The sequence below is a fragment of the Mirounga leonina genome, unplaced genomic scaffold, assembly GCF_011800145.1.
Source record: "Mirounga leonina isolate KUSES-001 unplaced genomic scaffold, KU_Mleo_1.0 Mir_114, whole genome shotgun sequence".
Lineage (NCBI taxonomy): Eukaryota > Metazoa > Chordata > Mammalia > Carnivora > Phocidae > Mirounga > Mirounga leonina.
The window spans coordinates 4,844,091-4,863,490 of NW_023270265.1; the positions used below are offsets into that span (position 1 = coordinate 4,844,091).

The 19,400-nt window shown below is 43.0% G+C and overlaps 1 protein-coding gene across 13 annotated transcripts in view; it reads right to left on the bottom strand.

Moving 5' to 3' along the window:
• Positions 1–622: 622 nt before the first annotated feature.
• The window catches only part of KCNMA1 (potassium calcium-activated channel subfamily M alpha 1), a 725,292-nt gene continuing 706,514 nt past the window's right edge, over positions 623–19,400 (bottom strand). For 5 of the 13 annotated variants that reach the window (XM_035022523.1, XM_035022608.1, XM_035022549.1 and 2 more), the window contains 3 exons: positions 14,104–14,298; positions 11,926–12,044; positions 10,899–11,212 (listed from right to left, as the gene is read on the bottom strand). In XM_035022523.1, coding sequence (XP_034878414.1) covers positions 10,963–11,212; positions 11,926–12,044; positions 14,104–14,298 — 564 coding nt within the window. In that variant the 3' untranslated portion in view covers positions 10,899–10,962. Of the gene's footprint in view, positions 1,382–8,664; positions 8,694–10,898; positions 11,213–11,925; positions 12,045–14,103; positions 14,299–19,400 lie in introns of those variants that run through there. The other 8 variants (XM_035022513.1, XM_035022495.1, XM_035022616.1 and 5 more) reach the window with 3 other exon arrangements.

Consider the following 19,400-nt stretch of genomic DNA (forward strand, 5'->3'; position numbering starts at 1 on the left):
CATTTTCAAAGGCCTTTTCTAACAGTCTGTATTGAGTGCATTCATTGCTTTCCTTTTGTCGTTATTATGTTTTACGCTGTTGCAGCAAGTTTGTGTGTTTTGTCCCAGCAACTTAAGGAAAGCCTGAAAAAAACAAATAAAATCTGGGCAAAAGTAGTCTCCTTGGTCGTGGAAATTTTTCTGGCTTTTAGACAAAAACTCAGTGAAAAAACGAATGCGTTATCATATCCTATTGTGAAGTGAAACTATCCACTGGTGTTTACGAACTTTCAGGCTAAAAGCTCTGAGACTTGGGGCATGGGGAGGGTCCAACAGACCCTTCCAGAGTTGAAATTCCTGTACTTGCGTGGGTGGTTTAGACATAGGAAATGGGAAGCATAACAGCATGAGGGAGTCCCCACCATTCGCACAACAAACAAAGCAATATCTCGTGTGCATCTGTCCTCAACTTCTACGTCCCAGGCATGCTCACAACCCTCCTGGCACCATTCGTTGGCTGGATAAACCTCATCTGGCAATTGTAGAAAAGCTGTAAGGAGGTCTTCCCTTCAAATATACGAACAAAGGGATGAGCAATACAGAATGAAAACTAAAACTACAAAAATATGACTTTCAACTGAGAAAATAAATAAGTTTCCATTTATTAAGAGCTGGTGTCAATGCAGCTAAGATACACACCCATCCAGGAAATTCACCTGCCCCCTTTTGTCTTCTTTTATGAACTTACTAAAATACATGTTTACATCATTGGATCATTTCTAAATTGTTTTAGTAATCCATTGCCCTTCATTACAATTAATTGTGGTGGTGACCATCATTCTCCTCAAAGGAAAAAAGAGAAAGAAGAGAAATACGTATTAAGGAGTCTGGCCACTTACTCATGTTGATTTTGCATTGTTTAGATATAGGGAAGATATTTGACAATGAAAAAAAAAAAAGAAAAAATATATTTTCTTTCTAATAAATAAAAATAATTTAAAATGCTAGAGGCTATACATGACTATTTTAGTATGTTCATTTATAAATGAAATCATTTTCTTTTCCAAAATACATGGAAGCAATATTCAAGGCAGACAAAGAGAAAGATCTGTCTACTTTATTTTTCTTGCAATTCTCACTTATCCTAACGTTTCCACCAGTGATTCAGCATGTAAGAGGAAGAAAAGTCACATCACCATTTATGAAGTTTGTCAGGCTTTAAAAAAATAGTTCTGGTCTCCTGGGAGTCAACATTCATCTTCAACTTCTCTGATTGGTGGAATCAAGCTGCTTGTGGATTTATATTGGTTGATCTGGTTAGCCATGTGGGTACTCATGGGCTTGATTTGAATGTTTCTGGGATAGGCATTATCCGGTTCATCTGTAAACCATTTCTTTTCTGCTAAAGGGCAAAACGGATAGAGAACAAGAAGGAGAAATGAGAAGTTTAATTAGTCCTAGGGTAAAGCCTTTGGAAAGTTCATTGAAAAAATGCAAAAATGTAATCAATAGAAGCTGACGGTGAGTAGTTGCTAAGAGAGTGCAGTGTAGGGAGAAGCCCAGAACGTGGGACACCTCTGCAGCCTGTGGCATGTGATGACCAATGCACCCTTGGGACTTGGAGGCACTGTGGGTGGACCTCTGAGAATAAGGAGGGGTTGGCAGAGGAACTCTAGCAATGTTCTCTGGGGCTCCTTTAGTGGCCTGGAAAGCTTTGGTGGGAAGGAGATGCTGAATCAAATATTGGGCATGAACATTGTGCCTGAGGAAAGATTTGTACGTTCACTGATTTGAGTGGAACATGAGGGACATTGTCCTTGACACAGAGTCAGTGATCTAGCATCTCCTCCTCTCAACCTCTACTTGGCTTTGTTTGTAACAGACGTACTTAAAGTTAGACTCAATATGCCACTCTTCTTTTTTTCTTTTTTCTTTTTTTGCCGCCAGTTTTGAGGGTCTTAAAGTAAGCCCACAGATTTTGCTGGGCAATGAGACTAAAAATCAGAATAGCAACCAAAGTTTGAAGATGATTTTGAGATGGCTTTTATTTCAAGAAAGAAAACTCTGTGTTGGTATAAAGTTATGAAAAGAATTCCTAGTGGCAATATCTTAACCGACTATAATAACCCGAGCTGTTGACAAGGGAGCTCGACGAAGTCTTGGCATTTCATTTCCACCCTAAATACAGAGATGGCTGAGAGAATGCTGAGTCAGAGCGTTCGTGGGGGGGGGGGGGGGGGGGGGGGGAGGGGGGGGGAGGGGGGGGGAATGGGAGAAAATGGCCTAGCATCCTCTCAGCATTTCAGTGCTATTTTACAGGACTCAGGCCTCGCCCCTGCCTTTTTCTAGGATTGAAACTTTCTGGGTAACCAGCCATGTGTACAGACATGAAGAGATTGGGAAAATAGGACATTCTAATTTGGGAATCATATTAGTGCCTTAGGAAAAGAAAAGAAAAAGGGGGAAAGCTTTCAGGCACACCCACGGCTCTAGAGACAATGGGCTCATTTCTGCCTATCAGAACAAGTCACAACTGCCTTGTCAGTGGTCCTGGACTGATACGTTAACCAAAATTGCTCACCTGGCTTGATGGAAGAGTATATGTAGGTGCACGTGCGTGTTTTTACGTCTGTACGTCTGTCTGTCTGATAGGCTAATGATCTATAAATTCAGCATCTGCCATCAGCTCATAACCGCTCTGCTTGTTTCTCCTGGATGTGTCCTCTCTCTTGCTGTGTCAAGTCTGAGCCCTCAGTGTAAACACTGTCCCTGGAGCTGGGGTGTGCCTCGGTGAGAGCTTGCTCACTACCCTTTGTTCGGCAGCTCGGTTTACCCCCAGGAAACTACCGTCTCTCGGATCGTTCTCCACTCCTCTTTCTCCTGCTCTGGCTCTCTCACCTATTATAATTAAGTTCACTTTGATTTGAACAGATTGGACGATAGGAATTCATAATGCTACATCCTCACAGTGAAGCTAACTGATTAAGTGCTTTAAATTATTCCCCCTGACAGAATGATAAAGTTACAATCTGTTCTGAGATGATCTACAGCTTGCCAGACTCCTACAGCTTCTTTCTACATTCATTTATCTTTTTGTCAAGCAGAGTTTTTTTTTTTTTTTCCTAAGCTTCAATTCCATAGATCTTTTAAAGTCATCAGCACATCTGAATTATTAATGAGGCTTTAGAGGCAAGATTCCTGATGGACTGGTTAAAAAAGGTTGTATAGAAATCCAGGACTATGTACACATCAAAATAATTTCAGCTCCATTTAAAAAACCATTTAGTTCAAGTGTGACATAGATGAACCATTATGCATTTGTGGAAACCAATTTTTTGTGATCTACGATTAAACTAACCTTTCAGAGAGGAGTAGAGTGTGATGGTTATCATGTTTTAAAAGCATTGCCAGGCCGCTGAAACAATTTCAAACTACGACTTTTTCCAATGGTTTGTGTGTAAAGATGATTTTCAGAAGAGCGGAACCGGGCGTCTGTGCTGTTTGCCTGAGCTGCCCTTGGTTTTGGCTGTGCCGCTGTGGGGACTGATTGTGCAAAGGGATTTAGTGCTAGGTTGGACATGCCAGGTTGGAAAGGAAACTGAACTCTGCTGATGGAAACGAGTAGGTCTTTTGGGCAAAAGACCTAAGACAGCTGCAATTTGCTGAAATTTTTACAACTGCTGCAGAGAATAATTGTTCAGAATTTAGTCTTTACAGTTCAATTCAAAGTTGGCATTTTGACCTTTCTCGGCAGAGAGAATATCAATTTCCTTCTGCTGTCGGTAAAAAAGAGCATTATTTCCCCATTTAAGCTTCCTTCTCTCTTTCTACCTACACTTCTTGAAGAAAAGCTATGCAGAGTAGCCTCTGTGTTTTGGCCGTTCAGCTTCCACACAAGAAGGAGTTGTGTTCAAGCACATCCTGGAGATGAGTTGAGGTTCTCATTATGCCTGAGAAACAGGCTTTTTAATTTGGGTGCCTTATAAGATATAAATATATAAGTTGTTGGAGACTTGGTTGGATAGAATGTTGAGAAAATGGAAATATACTAGTGCTCTGAGTATTCTAGTAAAATATCCAGGGGCAAAGGTATTTTACGAAGAGATTCTCCCCAAGGGCATCAGAGGAACACACACTTTAATGATCGTCAGTCATTAGCTTCAACAGAGAGTGCTTGAAGTATGACGATGACACTTTGGTTTATTGAATCTCTCCTTCCAAAGAAGAAACTGTGCCAATGGGAGGCTACAACATTGGCCATGAGAAAGAATACTCAGGGAAGGGATTCAAATGAGTGCTGAAGTGGTCCAGGATAAACCCAAATCCCTGAGTTTATCTCCTCTCCCTGCTTCATCCCACAGACCAGAAAAATTTCCGGGAGCTTCGTTTTTGTCCCTAAGATGAGAAGGGCAATGGATCTGGCTGTGAGGGAGGGCCTCCTAGCTGCCAGAGTAAAACAGCCCCATTTGTTAACAAGCCTCTCCAGGCTGCTAAGCATGACGTCATCCCTGCAAGGGTGGGGTGTGACCTGCCGGGATCAGGGACAGGAAGCGTGACAGTCTCTGGCAAGTGGGCTAGTAGCACGGGACAAAACCCGGACATTGACGGCAGAAAGATGCTTCTAAAAGAGCTGGCGCACTGCCGATGGGAGAAGGCACCTATGGAGACCAGGCGGGTCATGGGCTCTGCACCACGGACTGGCAGGGAGGCATGGGCTAGGGAGATGGCGTGGGGCAGGAGGGCAAGGTCAAAGGGATCTGGGGTCTCACAAGGGAGTTGCAGGGCTCCAAGCAAGTCATTGTGTAATTGAGCTCAGGTACAGTTTCTCTTCTGTAAAATGGGGTCGTGATCAGATCTTCCTAACACTGTTGTCTGGATGAAAGGTGAGCACTCACCACAGGTCCAGATGCATGGTAAGTAAACGTGAGCACTGGCATCTGTTAGTAATGGCAGCCTCCAGGACGGCAGAGGGGCAGAGTTCATAGTCCAGTTTTAAATGCCACTCTGCCACTTTCTGGCTGGATGACTTTGAACAAATCTGTCCTACAGATTCCTTCGAACAGAGATGCGAACTGCCTGTACATCTGAGCTTGTGTGAGGATTGAGTGAGTTACTATATGTAAAGGGCTTAGAAGAGTCTGGCACTAAGTAAGCACTAAGGTATTAGCTTGTTCTATGAGGTTAGCATTAATGTGAGTATTCTCAGTACTAAAGGGCTACAGTGAGGATGGGTGGTCCTTTTCAGTGTGGCCACAGATTAACTGGGGGTGGAGATCTAAGGGTCATAAATTTGGGTGCTGGCCTGCAAAATGGGGATTTTGGCAGTAGAGACGACAGAGGAAGATTTGTTCAGGTTATCTTCATTTGGAAGGAGAGGAGAGGAAGGAGTGACCCAGTGCTCTTTCTGAGGAGTCCAGGGTTGCTACCCTGTCGTGGGACCTGTATCCTTAAAATAATGGCTTTGTACTCAATAGGTGCCCTACCCCACCCACAAGCCATCTGAGTCTCCCATTACTACTTCCATTACTGAGATAGAAGAGTCCAGGATAAGAGCTAGGACTTCCTCAAGCCATGAGGAGCCTGGCAGGGTGGGCTGTGGGAGATAAGAACCCCAGACCTGGGCTGACCTCACCGCCTAGGTACCTGCAAGCAGAGAAACAGGCTGCACTGTGAAAACTGAGCCTCTTTGCTGGCTCTGTGAGTTGTCAGTGCTGTGGGATTTAGCCTTTTCACATAACTGTTCCCCAGAGAAGAATGCATTAAAGGAGAGACGATAATACAGCAAAGGTATCTGGAATAATTGGCCCTCTTCCTGCTGTACCACAAACTGAGGTCTAGAGAGAAAGGGCTTGAAAGGAAAAGGTTCCATGTGGCTAGAGACAACAGCTAAGAACAGTAAGCCCTAACCAGGAGCTGAAGCCTTCAAAGGTAACGCTGCATGGTTTCACAGCTCACCGTTCCAGCAGGCAGGCTGGCACGTGCCTTCTGCCCGGCAGACCCCAAGGCCCCCAGGGGACCCCACCCATGCATACTGCCCTCTTCCCTCTCTGTGAGCAAAGTGTGGCTATTTCATAGAGATGAAAACCATCCGTACCAGAACTAAAGCAGCCTCCATTCATGAAAACTGACACTTCTTTGCAATTGTCCGCCATGACTCTATTTGCCTCTTTTAACTGAAAGTCTAAGCTGCCATTTACTGGGCAGAGCAAACTGCCCGCTCCAGCCCTTTTCTGGGGTCCTTTTCTGGGGTCTTTGTGCAAGGACAGACTCTTCACTCTTCCCTTTTGGGTTGCAGGGGATAATCCCCCTCACCTCCCTATGCAATAGATGCAAGAGATGTGCGATCTCCTGGTGGGAGACAGGCAACCAAGTTTAGTGACAGGTGCCCACAGCTTGTTCTTCATCTGGTTATGACAAAGCAGGGATGGGCTGAAGAAGCTGACTGGGACACGGATTTTTACCCTGTCTTGACTTCCACGGGCCCCGAAGTCTCTATACGCTCCTCTTTATCCTTCAGGAGCCTGTTGCTATAGGAACCTGGCAGGTTGATTTAATTGTCTCTGTTGGGATGCAGACACCTTTAGGCTTTTCCCATGCTGAAGAAGAGCCAAAGGTTTTACTGGTCATCTGAGATCTTGACAATGCTGGCGGGGGCACAGTTGGTGCCTCTGTCTCACTGTACATATAAGACTATTATTCCCCCTCCCAGCCGTAAGCTCGAGAAAGTGCCAACAGCACCACAGCATCGGGAAGCACCCAGAGGCTTTCTTGTATTTTTTTTTAAAGATAAGCCAAGGGAGTAAAGATAATTGATAACATGATGAAAGGTCTGAAAATATTTAAGATCGATTTATTTCAGAATATTTACTGAGCACTTATATTAAGGTTCTGGGTCACAACCTGTAATATTCATACTGAATTTGAAACTTCTCCCAGTTGTGGCAGAATTTTATGTCTAAGGGTCCAGCTTTCTCTTTATCCATTTGAACTGGCTTCAGGAAGGACCCTGGGTAGCAGCTCTTAGGGATGGTGATGATTTTACCATCATCTCGAGTGAGTGTTGAGGCTGAGAAGGCTTCACCACACCCCCTGGTCTACCCACTTATTTAAGGTTCAGCCCTTTCTCAGCCTAAAGCAAATTGGACTGAATGGCTTACAAATTCTTCTCTCCTAGAATGGTACAGATAATTGAGTTTGTAGCTGTTGCTCTTTTTAAATGTATATACTTTGTCTTCAAATAATTCTTTCACTTTCTACCCTTTACCTCTTTTCCTTTCTTTCTTTCTTCTTTCTTTCTTTCTTTCTTTCTTTCTTTCTTTCTTTCTTTCTTTCTTCTTTCTTTCTTTCTTTCTCTTTCTTTCTTTCTTTCTTTCTCTTTCTTTTTCTCCTTTTCTTTCTTTCTTCCTCCCTTTCTATTTCATCCCTATTCTTTTCTTTTCTTTTTTTATGGGGAGCAGGAAGGGGAGAGACACAATCTGAGAACCTTGTGTGCTTCCCTCCTAAGAGAAGCTGAAAGGGGAATGAGGAAGTTTGGAGTCACATGGAAAACAATGGAGGAGACTCTTGGTTCTATTGAGGAAAGTATAACATAGTAGTTTCAGCTAATAGAACAGAGGTCATAATGATACCTTTTCATCACTGAATGTATCATTAGCCAAATGCTACAGTCAACTCTCAGTTGTGCACCCAAGGTCCTGGGAAAATTCCAAAGTTTCCGCTCATGTCACAGTCTGTACCCACTCCATTCTTGTCACAACATCATCTCATCAGAGCTGCTAACAGATTGTATATAAAACGCCTTTTGGAATTCTTTCTCTAGCTGCCCAATCTCTTGTTGGGCTGTACCAAGTGCCTGAAAGGCAGGTGGCAGGAGAGACGTGGATAACACAGGGCCTGAGTCGTGAGGCCCCAGATAACGGCGTGCTCTGTGAGTTGATACACATAACTGAGCAGTTTTCCTTTGGGGTCCTACTGATCAAACATCAAGGAGACCAATGCTTTTGTCACTAATATGCCTCCTGGTCTAAATTAAAAGGCGGATAAAATATGAACCGAGAAGCAGGTTTGCCAAATGGAATAGCTGCCAATGTTTTCCAGCAAAGTTTATCGCCTGGCATCGTACTTTGATTTAGTAGGTCTTGCCAAGATAAACACAGAGATGTGGACAGACCGATGGGGGGGTGGGGGGAGACTGGGTTGGGGTGGTGCTGATGAGGGGGAAGTGGAGAAAGCTGGGTTTCTTGATGGGAAAATGCTTTTGGACTTGGAGCAAGGTACCAAGGTGGGCAGGGAGGCCACGTGCAGATTGAAAGGCAAGCCAGATGGAGAGAAGTTCCCCCCAAATTACCCAACCCCAAAACCAAGAACACCAAAACAAACTCTAGGGGATCCAGCATAGCAGCAGCATAGCGTCATCGCGCTGAGCAATTTAGAAAGTGGAGGAAGGAGGAGAAGTAGGGAAGGAAGAGGAGGGGAAAGGGGAGAAAGGAAAAAGAAAAAAAGCAAAACAAACTAAATAAAACCACAAACAGAACAATATAAATAAAAATAAACAAACCAATAACAGAATAAAATTTGTAACTCCTTTTTTTTTTTTTTAATTTCACAAAAGTTTTCACAAGGACAACGTTATAGAAGAAAACCCCCAGCAGTGGCTAGGTCATGCAGAACCATTAATTGTCATACCTTGGCCCATTCTATTCATCCTTGTTGCACTTTAGAGAGAGAAGTAAGCTATGTGAGTTTTACAATGCTTTTAAACTGTCATATTTCCTGTTGAGCACTTTAACTGGCACATTCTTATCGTTATAAATGTTCTATGGGCACAACTTTATAACCTCCTTTGCAAAGAATGCATGAAAAGCTCTTCATGATCCCAAACTGGGGTATATGTGTGTGTATATATATACACACACATATATATGCGTATATATGTGTGTGTATATATACAGATATATATATATAGTTCTATATAAAAAGATAGTTATACATAATATAGAAATTGATATATATAGGGACAAAAATAATTTGAAAAAATTTTTCCACTCATAGGGCTTTTTAATATACATGTATACAATTTTGCCCCACCCCATTCCTGGTCTGAATACTGCACTGCCCTGTCTTTGGTATGGGGGCAGAGGTTCAGACTCAGCCTCACCATTTTGTCAGTAAAAGTGCTTGTCAATTCACACAGCAAGCAAATCTCCAAAACTACCATGCTTGGGGGGAGAGGGGGTCCGAAATCTAAACTCAAAGCATTCACCATAAAAACACCTTTATAGAGATGGTATAGCTGTGGCATTTTTCTCCTCCCCTCCACCCCTATTCTGCTTGATGGAATTTTTTTAAAGTAGGCATTTCAAATCGGTATACACCAGCCCCGGGCTAGTCCACACGAACAAGAATTTGGTTCTGGTGGAGGTTGCCGATTTGTAAGGACTACTGCCCTGCCTAAAGCCTGATTTGCATGCATAAAACATCTGACGACCGTATATTGAAAAAAAGGGATTTTTCTACCTTTCCTCTCATGCTTACTAACTGTTAAAAAAAGGAAGGAAAGAAGGAAAACAAAAGAAAAAAAATAATTATACCAAAATGTGTTTGGCTCACTGTTGCACGCTTCTCCCCCACCTCCTGACGACAAGGAGCAGCTAGCTGTTGTTGTCGTTCGTCTGCCTAAGTGAATTGGCCATGTTCAAGAAACTGGGGAGGAGGAACCTTCCCACCAGCTCTCTGCTTCGGGACAGCCGGCACCACGCCGCTGTGCCAACAGTCCGAGGTGGTAGCTAGCTTTTGTCTTCGTTGAGTCAACTGTGGCTCGATCCCCCCTACCTTTTGATTTATTTAGCAGGTCGGCTCCTAGAAAAACATGATCTGCTGCTGGGTTTACCTTCCTCACGCTCTACCACGGCCCCAGCCCTTGCTCCTCCCTGGCATTGGGGCCCTAGCTAATCAAACAAAGGGGAGTAAAAAGGTCCCCTGAGAATGCATGGAAAAATACTCGCTCTTTCCTGAGCATTATTTATTCTGTACATAAGGTAAGTAATTCACCTTTTAAAAGATGTAAACGTCCCAGGAAGGCAGTTTTTAATGACTTACATCTGATATTTATGATACATATGGCTTTTCATCCAAAATGTCAAAAGTGAAAGAAAAAAAAATAGCTAGTCATATGGCATAAGGAGACAGAATAACAATTTTAATATGCAATCAAACCTCTGTTCACTTAAATGACTAGAATTTGATACATCCACGAATGGGATACTGTTCTTTCCTCCATAGTAAGGGTAGAAATGTTCACACGAACTCCCAGAGGAAGCGAGCTCTGGGACAAAAAGGCCCTGGTGAGTAAAAAAATCTCAGATGTTCTCTTATAAAAGCAGGTGCTTAATAATCATCTACACAAATGGGGAAAGCCTTTTAAATGCTTCATGAGACTTTAGCCCAGAGAGTGGAAACAATCGATATGTTTTTGTTGCTTTTTGGTTGCTCGTTTCAAATAAATGTGTATGTATATATTATTGCGTGTGTATTAAAAAAAAAAAAAAGAAAGGAAGGAAGGAAGGAAAACAACAACAAAATCAAAACCCGAAGCACCCTGATAATCCTGATAAATCAGAACAAACTTTTCTTCTACCTTAACTAAACTTGCCTTGCATAGCTGACATGGATCACAATGGCTCTCCCCTACTCTGCGAACTCCTTCCTGCAGTGAGCTATTTATGTCTGGAGCATGCCTTTGGGTTATTTTTCCCCTAGAATCATAAATAACTTTTGGTCCTTCTGCTTATTTGCTGTTGTGCTCAAGGGTTTTATGGTGGTGAAATAAAAATGACAACCACATGCACACTATCATACATATGCAAATATGTGTAAAAAAGGGGGGGACTACAGGGGAAAAGGGGGGAAGTTACTGTTGGAAACACCCACTGGGAAAATGAGTGGCAGATACAGTTTCACACACGGTGGCAGTGGGTACACATATCAGAGGCGCTCTTCCTGCACGTACTTCTGTTTGTCTCGGGACTCCCGGGACTTCGGTCGGTTCTGTCGGTTTGCTGTGGATGGGATGGAGTGCACGGAGGAGCTCTTCTTGCTGGAGGACTGGGACGAGTGGGAGGAATGGGAGAGGCTGGCCCGGGACTGGCCGGCGTTGTGGTCAAACTGCATCAAGCAGAAGATCAGGTCTGTCGGCACGAGCTCAAACTCGTACGGGGGGTTGGTGATGACATACCTGCATGGGAAAGCAAAGGGGTCATGGAATGAGGATAACTGGCTGCATAGTTCACCCCGCCTCTGAACCAAGAGGATCCTCAGGTCTTGAAGAGCATCTGGAGGATGGGCTTCTAGCTGGTCCAAGGCCTTCAACATTCTCTTCCAAGCTGAACTAAATCTTCCTCTCTTTAGCTCAGGGCAGGAGGCCCGCCACAAGCCCTGGCAGAGATGCTGAATTAATGCCTATGATGGGAGAACCAAACTGTGCTTCCTACGGTCTACGTGCCCCTTTCAATTCAATATCAAGTTCAGTTCTGATCCTGAGTAGCCCAAATGCATTCAGGAGGTTCACGGAGTGCACTGCATCTTTCATTCTAGAATGTTCTGACCATCCCAGACACACATCGCAGGATAAAAAAAAAAAAAAAAATCACCATTTCCTCTATAGTAGTATACCTCAAAGTGGGTCCTCAAGCCAGACATACCAGCATCACCTGGGAACTTAAAATGCAAATTCCTAAGCAACTCCACTCCAGATCTATGGAGTCAGATGCGCTGGGGGTGGTCAGATGCGCGCCCATAACCTCCAAACTCAGTGTTGGATATAATGTGGGCAGAGTCATTTGCATACTGAGAGCATGTACATAGACCTTTGCCTTCACAGTGGGGGACAAGAGAGGGTATTTCTGTCTCTGCCTTTGGGTTGGGAGAGCAGAGTGGAAATATACTCACCTCTTCGTGCATTGGCTGGGGGTGCTGAGGTGAGCATCTCTCAGCCGGTAAATTCCAAAACAAAGCATATTATACGTTTTCAGAGCTTTGCAGAACAGATCACCATAACAACCACCATCCTGGGAGACAAGAAAAAAACAGAGAGAAACATTTTTATTTGTCTGAAAGTAGAGGTCCAGGGGGAACAGAGCCTTTTCACGAAAGCTTGTTTTGGTGTCTCCTGAGTTGGAGGGTCCGTCCCAAGGGACTGAGGCTAAAGACGTCATTGTGATTAACAGCTTACATCCAATACTGGTCATTTTGAGAGATCAGCTAATGATGGGGTTCTCCTCTAGTTCTCTCCAGTTTTCCATCTGTAGCAATGAGAGCCCTAAAGAGAGTGTGCCTCTCCCTCATTTGAAGTGAAGGTGTAAAGCTTGAAGGTCTCAGATGCATGCTTGGCTGAGAAGAAACCAGCTCTTCGAAATGGTGATTATGTTTAGCCCCAGCTCAGCTGTAATCACTGTGATCTGACCGTGTTGTCAAAACTGCTCGAGTGATAATTAAAATCACCACCAGGAGAAAAGACCCCACCAGGTACTATGGTGACAGACTCTTTCAGGGAAAGGACTGTGTGAAAAGCACAATTTACAGACCTCCGAGATGGCACTGGTGGAAGAGAATGTGTTTCCCCAGAAGGCGGAGAGCTGTGGGCTGAATAAGTGGGATTCACAGTCCTAATCAGTTCACGGTCACCTTCCAAGGTCTGGGGCCTGATGTGGAATGTGAAAGCAAACCCACTCACTTGGAAATGCTGGCTTCATGCAGCCAAGTGGCTTCAGGTGGGCGTTAGAACAGGAAGGGCCCTGAAGGATGACTTCTCTGGGAATAAAGTGGCTGCCTTTGTCCTTCCTGCCATTGGAATTTCCACATGGGCACCGTATGACAGAACATAAACGGGGCCAAATCTTACCATTATTTAAAATCTTTATCCCTTCAGGGCGCCTGGGTGGCTCAGTTGCTTAAGCGACTGCCTTCGGCTCAGGTCATGATCCTGGAGTTCCTGGATCGAGTCCCGCATCGGGCTCCCTGCTCGGCAGGGAGTCTGCTTCTCCGACCCTCCCCCCTCTCATGCTCTCTGTCTCTCATTCTCTCTCTCTCAAATAAATAAATAAAATCTTTAACAAAAAATAAATAAATAAATAAATAAAATAAAATAAAATCTTTATCCCTTCAAAGTCAATGATAGAGCCCAGTCTAACAAAGGTCCTTGCCCATTACCACACCAAAATATGGTACAAGTTGGCATCAGGGTTTCAGAAGAAACAGAGAAAGTGACCCTCTCCCTGGGAGATACTGTTGTTCGTGCAATAAATGTATCTGTCCCCAAGACTTGTGGCTCCACCCCCTGAGCAAATCCCTGGAGGTGGAGTCGGGCTGCGAATAAGGGTCAAGACTGCAGACTTTGGCCAGAGTACGTGAACCCAGCTGGTGCATGGGGCCCAAGGGGAGGCACTGGTCATCCCCTCTGTGGCAGGGAGGGCATGGGGGAGAGTGACCCTGGTCCAGAATTAGAGCCATTAAAGGATCCACATGAGATGCTATTTGTCTGGCCGGTGGCTCTAGATGCATGTTGGTGTTTCAAAAATTTCCAAGGCCTGAGTCATACCCAGATACAAACACTCCGAATCCTGGGAACTGGACATGGCCATCAGTGGTTTTTAAAAGCTCCTCATGGGCTATGAATGTGCCTTTGGGGTGAAGTAGCCCTGCAGTATGCCAACACCCTGTGGAAAGGGGGATCCCAGCCTTGGCTGCATGCTGGAACCACCTGATGCCTCCCAGCTCACGACAGAAGATACCTAGGGGAGTGAGTAAGCGCACAAGCTCACAGGGCACAGGGTTCCTGGTGCAAATTCCTGATCGGGCCAATCCTCAGTCTCTCTCTCTGAGCCTCAATTTCCTTAGAATGTCTGATAATAGAACCAATGTCAAAGGATTGCCATGGGAATAAAAATGAATGACTGTATGTAAAGCACAGTGCCTGCTACCCAGTAACCATAAACATCCCCTCGTAGTTATTTACCATAGAAGACAGAAAAGGCAGGTACCCAGCTCCTCACTGTCCGGCACCCAGTTCACCCAGCCCAAGTTATTCCCGATCAGTGGGCTCAGAGGACCTCTACGCCATGAACTCACCCCCAAGTCCGCAAAGGGCCCATCTAGCAGTGCTAACTGGGCCACGCGGCAGCGGTCCCTATTGGCCAGCGTCTGGGGGGTGCTGTAGCCCCCTCGAAGTGCATTCTCCTCAGCAATCAGAGCCTCGAGCTCTGGTGTGGCTCCTCCGGTCACCAGGGTCCGGATCAGGGTAAGGATATTGTCGTTGAAGTATGTCTGGGGAGAGAGTTGGGGGAAAAAAGTCCTTTAAGCAAACACCCTAATGCCACAACAACAGACATCCAAATTACAACTTTTCCTGGGATCGCCTGTTTAAAGTTCTGGCCTGTCTCTTCAAATAATTTTATGTGGGAAGTGAAAAGACAGCAGCCTCCAATTATTCCATTCTTTTCTCTCCTACTTGGTTCTGCCAGGAGAGCCTGACTTTTAAAAAACCAATTCAGGGAACTTTCATTAAAGGGCTGAAATCTAAATGGTTGGTGTTTACCATAATTGGTGTTAGTAGGGAAACAAATACTGCTTCCTCTCTTCCTGTCCGGCGTGTCTACTGAGGGACTTTGGACTTGTGACACAAAATGTAGCCTGCCCAGGCTGCTAACCCACGTACGACTACTTCTGAGGTCCTGTCACCTTATGCCAGGAAGTCGCCTTCCCCAACAGTGGCAAAATTTCTCTCTGCGTTGGAAAGAGATGCCAAGAAAGTCATTGAGGCCACACGCTCTACAGTTTACTACGTGCTTTGATAATAATCTAACCCAGAAATCTCTATCAATTAAATATGCCAGATAAAATTATGAGGGGGAGGATGTCCTGGTGTGTACACTTTGGGTCTTGTCTTTTTAAGTCCTCTCAACAGTCTGAGGCAAATATAGCATATTAGAGAAGTTTCCCTCAATTGTACATTTGTCTCACATCTGAAACATAACAGGTCTGTCAGGAACAAAACAATGGGAGTTTAAAAAAATTAATAGGGTGTCAAATAAAAGAGCTCAAAAAGACATTTGTCACCCAGCATAATTGGAGAAAAATCTCAAGCAAGGGTCTGCATTCCATTTTCCAAGGTAAGAAGAAATCAAGCAGGTGAAATGAATTCAAACCAGAGTTTGCCCGTGGCTTCTGAGGGCGCGCGGACCTTTGGGAGAGGGTTAGGAAAGACAGCGGCATTTCACCTCCGCAATTTCTCAGACACTTGACCCGGCAAAACGTAGTGGGGAATAAACCAGGTAAGGAGGAGTTCTCGTCCTGGGTAGCCAGCACTAGTTCTCTGTCCTGGGGGAGGTTGACTAACCGGTTCTAGGCTTTGATATTCTCATCCGCAAAATTAGCACAGTCATTAAGATCAAGTTCATATGCAAATTATTCCCCGAGGACTTCTGAGTTCAGATGATAGCTGCTCCTGGGGCAAGATTCACTTTCCTCTTTGAAATACTCGCAAAACCCACCCAGAGGGATAGACAATCCCAACAGCAAAGGAGACTAGGAATGTTACTCAGGAGTCAGACCCTAAGGAGAACCTTGTCTCAGAGATGCCGGAGCTCAGATGTGCCCCGGGGCACAGAAGCAGACCGAGGACAAGCACAGGAGAAGTGTTGCTGGGTCAGTCAGGGGGAAAGAGTCAGGCGGTGGGTTTAATGCTGGCTTCACCTCGCAGGAGCTGTGTGACCCTGGAAAATTATTTGTCATTTTTGTGCCTCAGTTTCATGATCTGTAAAATGTATTAACAGAGTGGTTATAAGGACGATAGAACTAATACACGTGAGGTGCACAGAGCAGGGCTTGGTGCACGAGAACCGCTGATAAACACTTCTGACTTAATAGCAGAGACTCCGAGCTCTCGCTGGTGAGAGGAATGGTCAGCTCATCCTCAACCTTCCCTTTTTAAAAATCATTTATGTTGGGTAAGGGGTGGGCAAACCAAGGCCGTGTATTTCATCCTTGAATCTGTACTTCTCAGTTGCTTCCATTTAAGACCCTATTTGGAATCAGGAATGACACAACAAAGGTCACCAGGGCCCTGCATCCTGGGATGGGACAGCAGTAATGGCAAGAGCCTCCAGAGGTGTGTTTTAGGGGAGGTGGCCTTGGGGCACACCCACAAACATTTCCAAAGTTTTCAGAGGTAAATCCTCTTCCCTACAGTCAGATGGCACATCAGTAGAAGCAGGAGACCCCTCCTTAACACTGGGGCACATTAAATGTATGAGTGCTGGGCACAGAACTTTGACAAGGGCCTTTGAACTCTAATTACCCTTTTAGGTAAGACCAAGAGGAGGAATCTAACAGCTCGCAAAGTGGGCGGCAGAATATTCACAACCTCATATACCCAACTCTGTTTTTCGGTAGAGAAAAATTTAAAAAGCCAGTATAAATATTTTTTAAAAGGGAACCACAGTATTTAAGATATAAAGGAAAAGCATCATTTTGACTGATTAAATGGTTGCTGGAAGAAGTAAAAGAAAAAGAAGCATCTGTTTTAGAATAAAATTTTTAAAAGTATAGTTTCTATAAGAAGTAAAAGATCAGATTATAAAAAAGCTGACTTCATACAACTTACCCAATTACTTTTTATGAAAGATATTTAAATTACGTAGATGTGATTAGAGATAATTAAAAGAATCCAATATCCTTTCATGACAAAAGCATTCAATAAACTAGGAATAGAAGGGAATTTCTTCAACCTGATAAAGGGCATGTATCAAAAACCCAAAGTTATCAGCAGACATAGTGGTGAAAGACTGGATGCTTTCCCCTTAGAATCAGGAACAAGACAAGGAAGTCCGCTCTCACCACTTCTATTCAACACAGCACTGGGAGCTCTAGCCAAGGCTAGAAAGAAATGAGGGGACCATATCGGAAAGAAAGAAGTAAAACTATCTCAGATTACAGAGAACATAATGTTATATATAGAAAATTCTAAGGTATCTATTAAAATTCAATTATAGATAATAAATGTGTTCAGCAAGTTTGCAGGTACAAAGTCAATATACAAAAAATCATTTGTATATCGATACACTTGCAATGAACAATACAAGAACAAATTTAGGAAATTCCATTTATAATAGCATCATAAAGAATAAACACTTAGGAATAAATTTAACCAAGGAAGTGCAAGACTGGTACACTGAAAACTACAAAATATTGTTGAAAGACATTAAAGAAAATCTAAATAATGGAAAGGCATCCCATGTTTATGGATTGGAAGTCTTAATATGATTAAGACAGTATTCCCCCAAACAATTTACAGATTCAGTACAATCTCTGTCAAAACCCCCAAAACCATTTTTATAGAGATGGAAAAGCTGATTCTAAAATTCATATGAGGGACACCTGGGTGGCTCAGTGGTTTAAGCATCTGCCTTCAGCTCAGATCATGATCCCAGGGTCCTGGGATGGAGCCCCACATCGGGCTCACCGCTCAGCAGAGAGTCTGCTTCTCCCTCTCCCTCTGCCCCCTGCCCCACTCCTGCTCTCTCTCTCAAATAAATAAATAAAATCTTTAAAAAAATTTAAAAAATAGTAAAATTCATATAAATTTGTAAGCACTCCAAATAATCAAATAATCCAAAAGAGATAAAGTTGGAGGACTCACACTTCCTAATTTCAAAATACACTACAACACTACTGTAGTCAAGACAGTGTAGTATTGACATAAGGACAGACATGGGACTGAATTGAGAGTCCAGAAAGAAACTCACATGCTTTTGGTCAATTGATTTCAACAAGGTGCCAAAACCATTCCATGGAGAAAGAACATAGTCTCTTAAACAAATGGTGCTACAATTCTTGGGCTTCCACATTCAGAAGAATAAAATTGGACCCCTACCTCACACCATATGCAAAAATTAATTCAAAATGGATCAAAGACCTAAATGTAAGAGCTAAAACTATGAAACACTTAGAAGAAAACATAGGGTAAATTGTCATGACCTTTGATTTGAAAATGGATTCTTAAACATGACACTCAAAGCACAGCAACCCCCCCGAAAAAGATAAATTTAACTTCATCAAAGTTAAAATTTTTGTGCATCAAAGTACACTGTCCAGAAAGTGAAAAAAAAAAGAAAACCTTACAGAATGAGAGAAAATATTTGTAAATCATATATCTGATATAGTATCCAGAATATATATATATAATATATATAATCTTATGTAAGACTACATAAATAAAATCTTTATATATATAAAATCTTATATCCCAACAACATAAAGACAAATAACCCAATTTTAAAAATGGACAAAAGACTTAAACATTTCTCAAAAAAAGATATACAAATGGCCAACAAAATAAATGAAAAGATGCTCGACATCACTAGTCATCAGGAAAATGGAAATTAAAACCACAATGAGATACCTCTTTATACCCACTAGGATGGCTATAATCAAAAAGACAAATCATAACAAGAGTTGGTGAGGATGTAGAGAAATTGCAACCCTAACACTCTGCTGGTGGGAATATAAAATGATACTGCCACTTCGAGAAACAGTTTAGCAGCTCCTCATACGGTTAAACAGTTATATAACCCAGCAATTCTACTTCTATATATATATACCCAAGAGAAATTTAAAAAATATGTCCATATGGAAACTTGTATACATGTTTATAGCAACATTATTCATAATAGCTAAAAACGGAAATAGTCCAAATGTCTATCACCTAATGTATGCATAAATAAAATGTGTTATATCCATGAATATTATTCAGTTATATGAATATTATTCTTACCATAAAAAGGGATGAAGTACTAATACCTTGAAAACATTATGTTAAGTGAAAGAAGTCAGTCACAAAAGACTACATATTGTATGATTCCATTTATAAGAAATGTCTAGAAGACATGTATCATATGATCTCACTGATATGAGGAATTCTTAATCGCAGGAAACAAACTGAGTGTTGTTGGAGTGGGGGGTGGGGTGGGAGGGATGGGGTGACTGGGTGATAGACACTGGGGAGGGTATGTGCTCTGGTAAGCGCTGTGAATTGTGCAAGACTGTTGAATCTCAGATCTGTACCTCTGAAACAAATAATGCAATATATGTTAAGAAAAAAAAAAGAAGAAGAAGAAGGTAGCGGGAGGGGAAGAATGAAGCAGGGGAAATCGGAGGGGTAGATGAACCATGAGAGACGATGGACTCTGAGAAACAAACTGAGGGTTCTAGAGGGGAGGGGGGTGGGAGGATGGGTTAGCCTGGTGATGGGTATTGAGGAGGGCACATTCTGCATGGAGCACTGGGTGTTATGCACAAACAATGAATCATGGAACACTTCATCTAAAACTAATGATGTAATGTATGGGGATTAACATAAGAATAAAAAA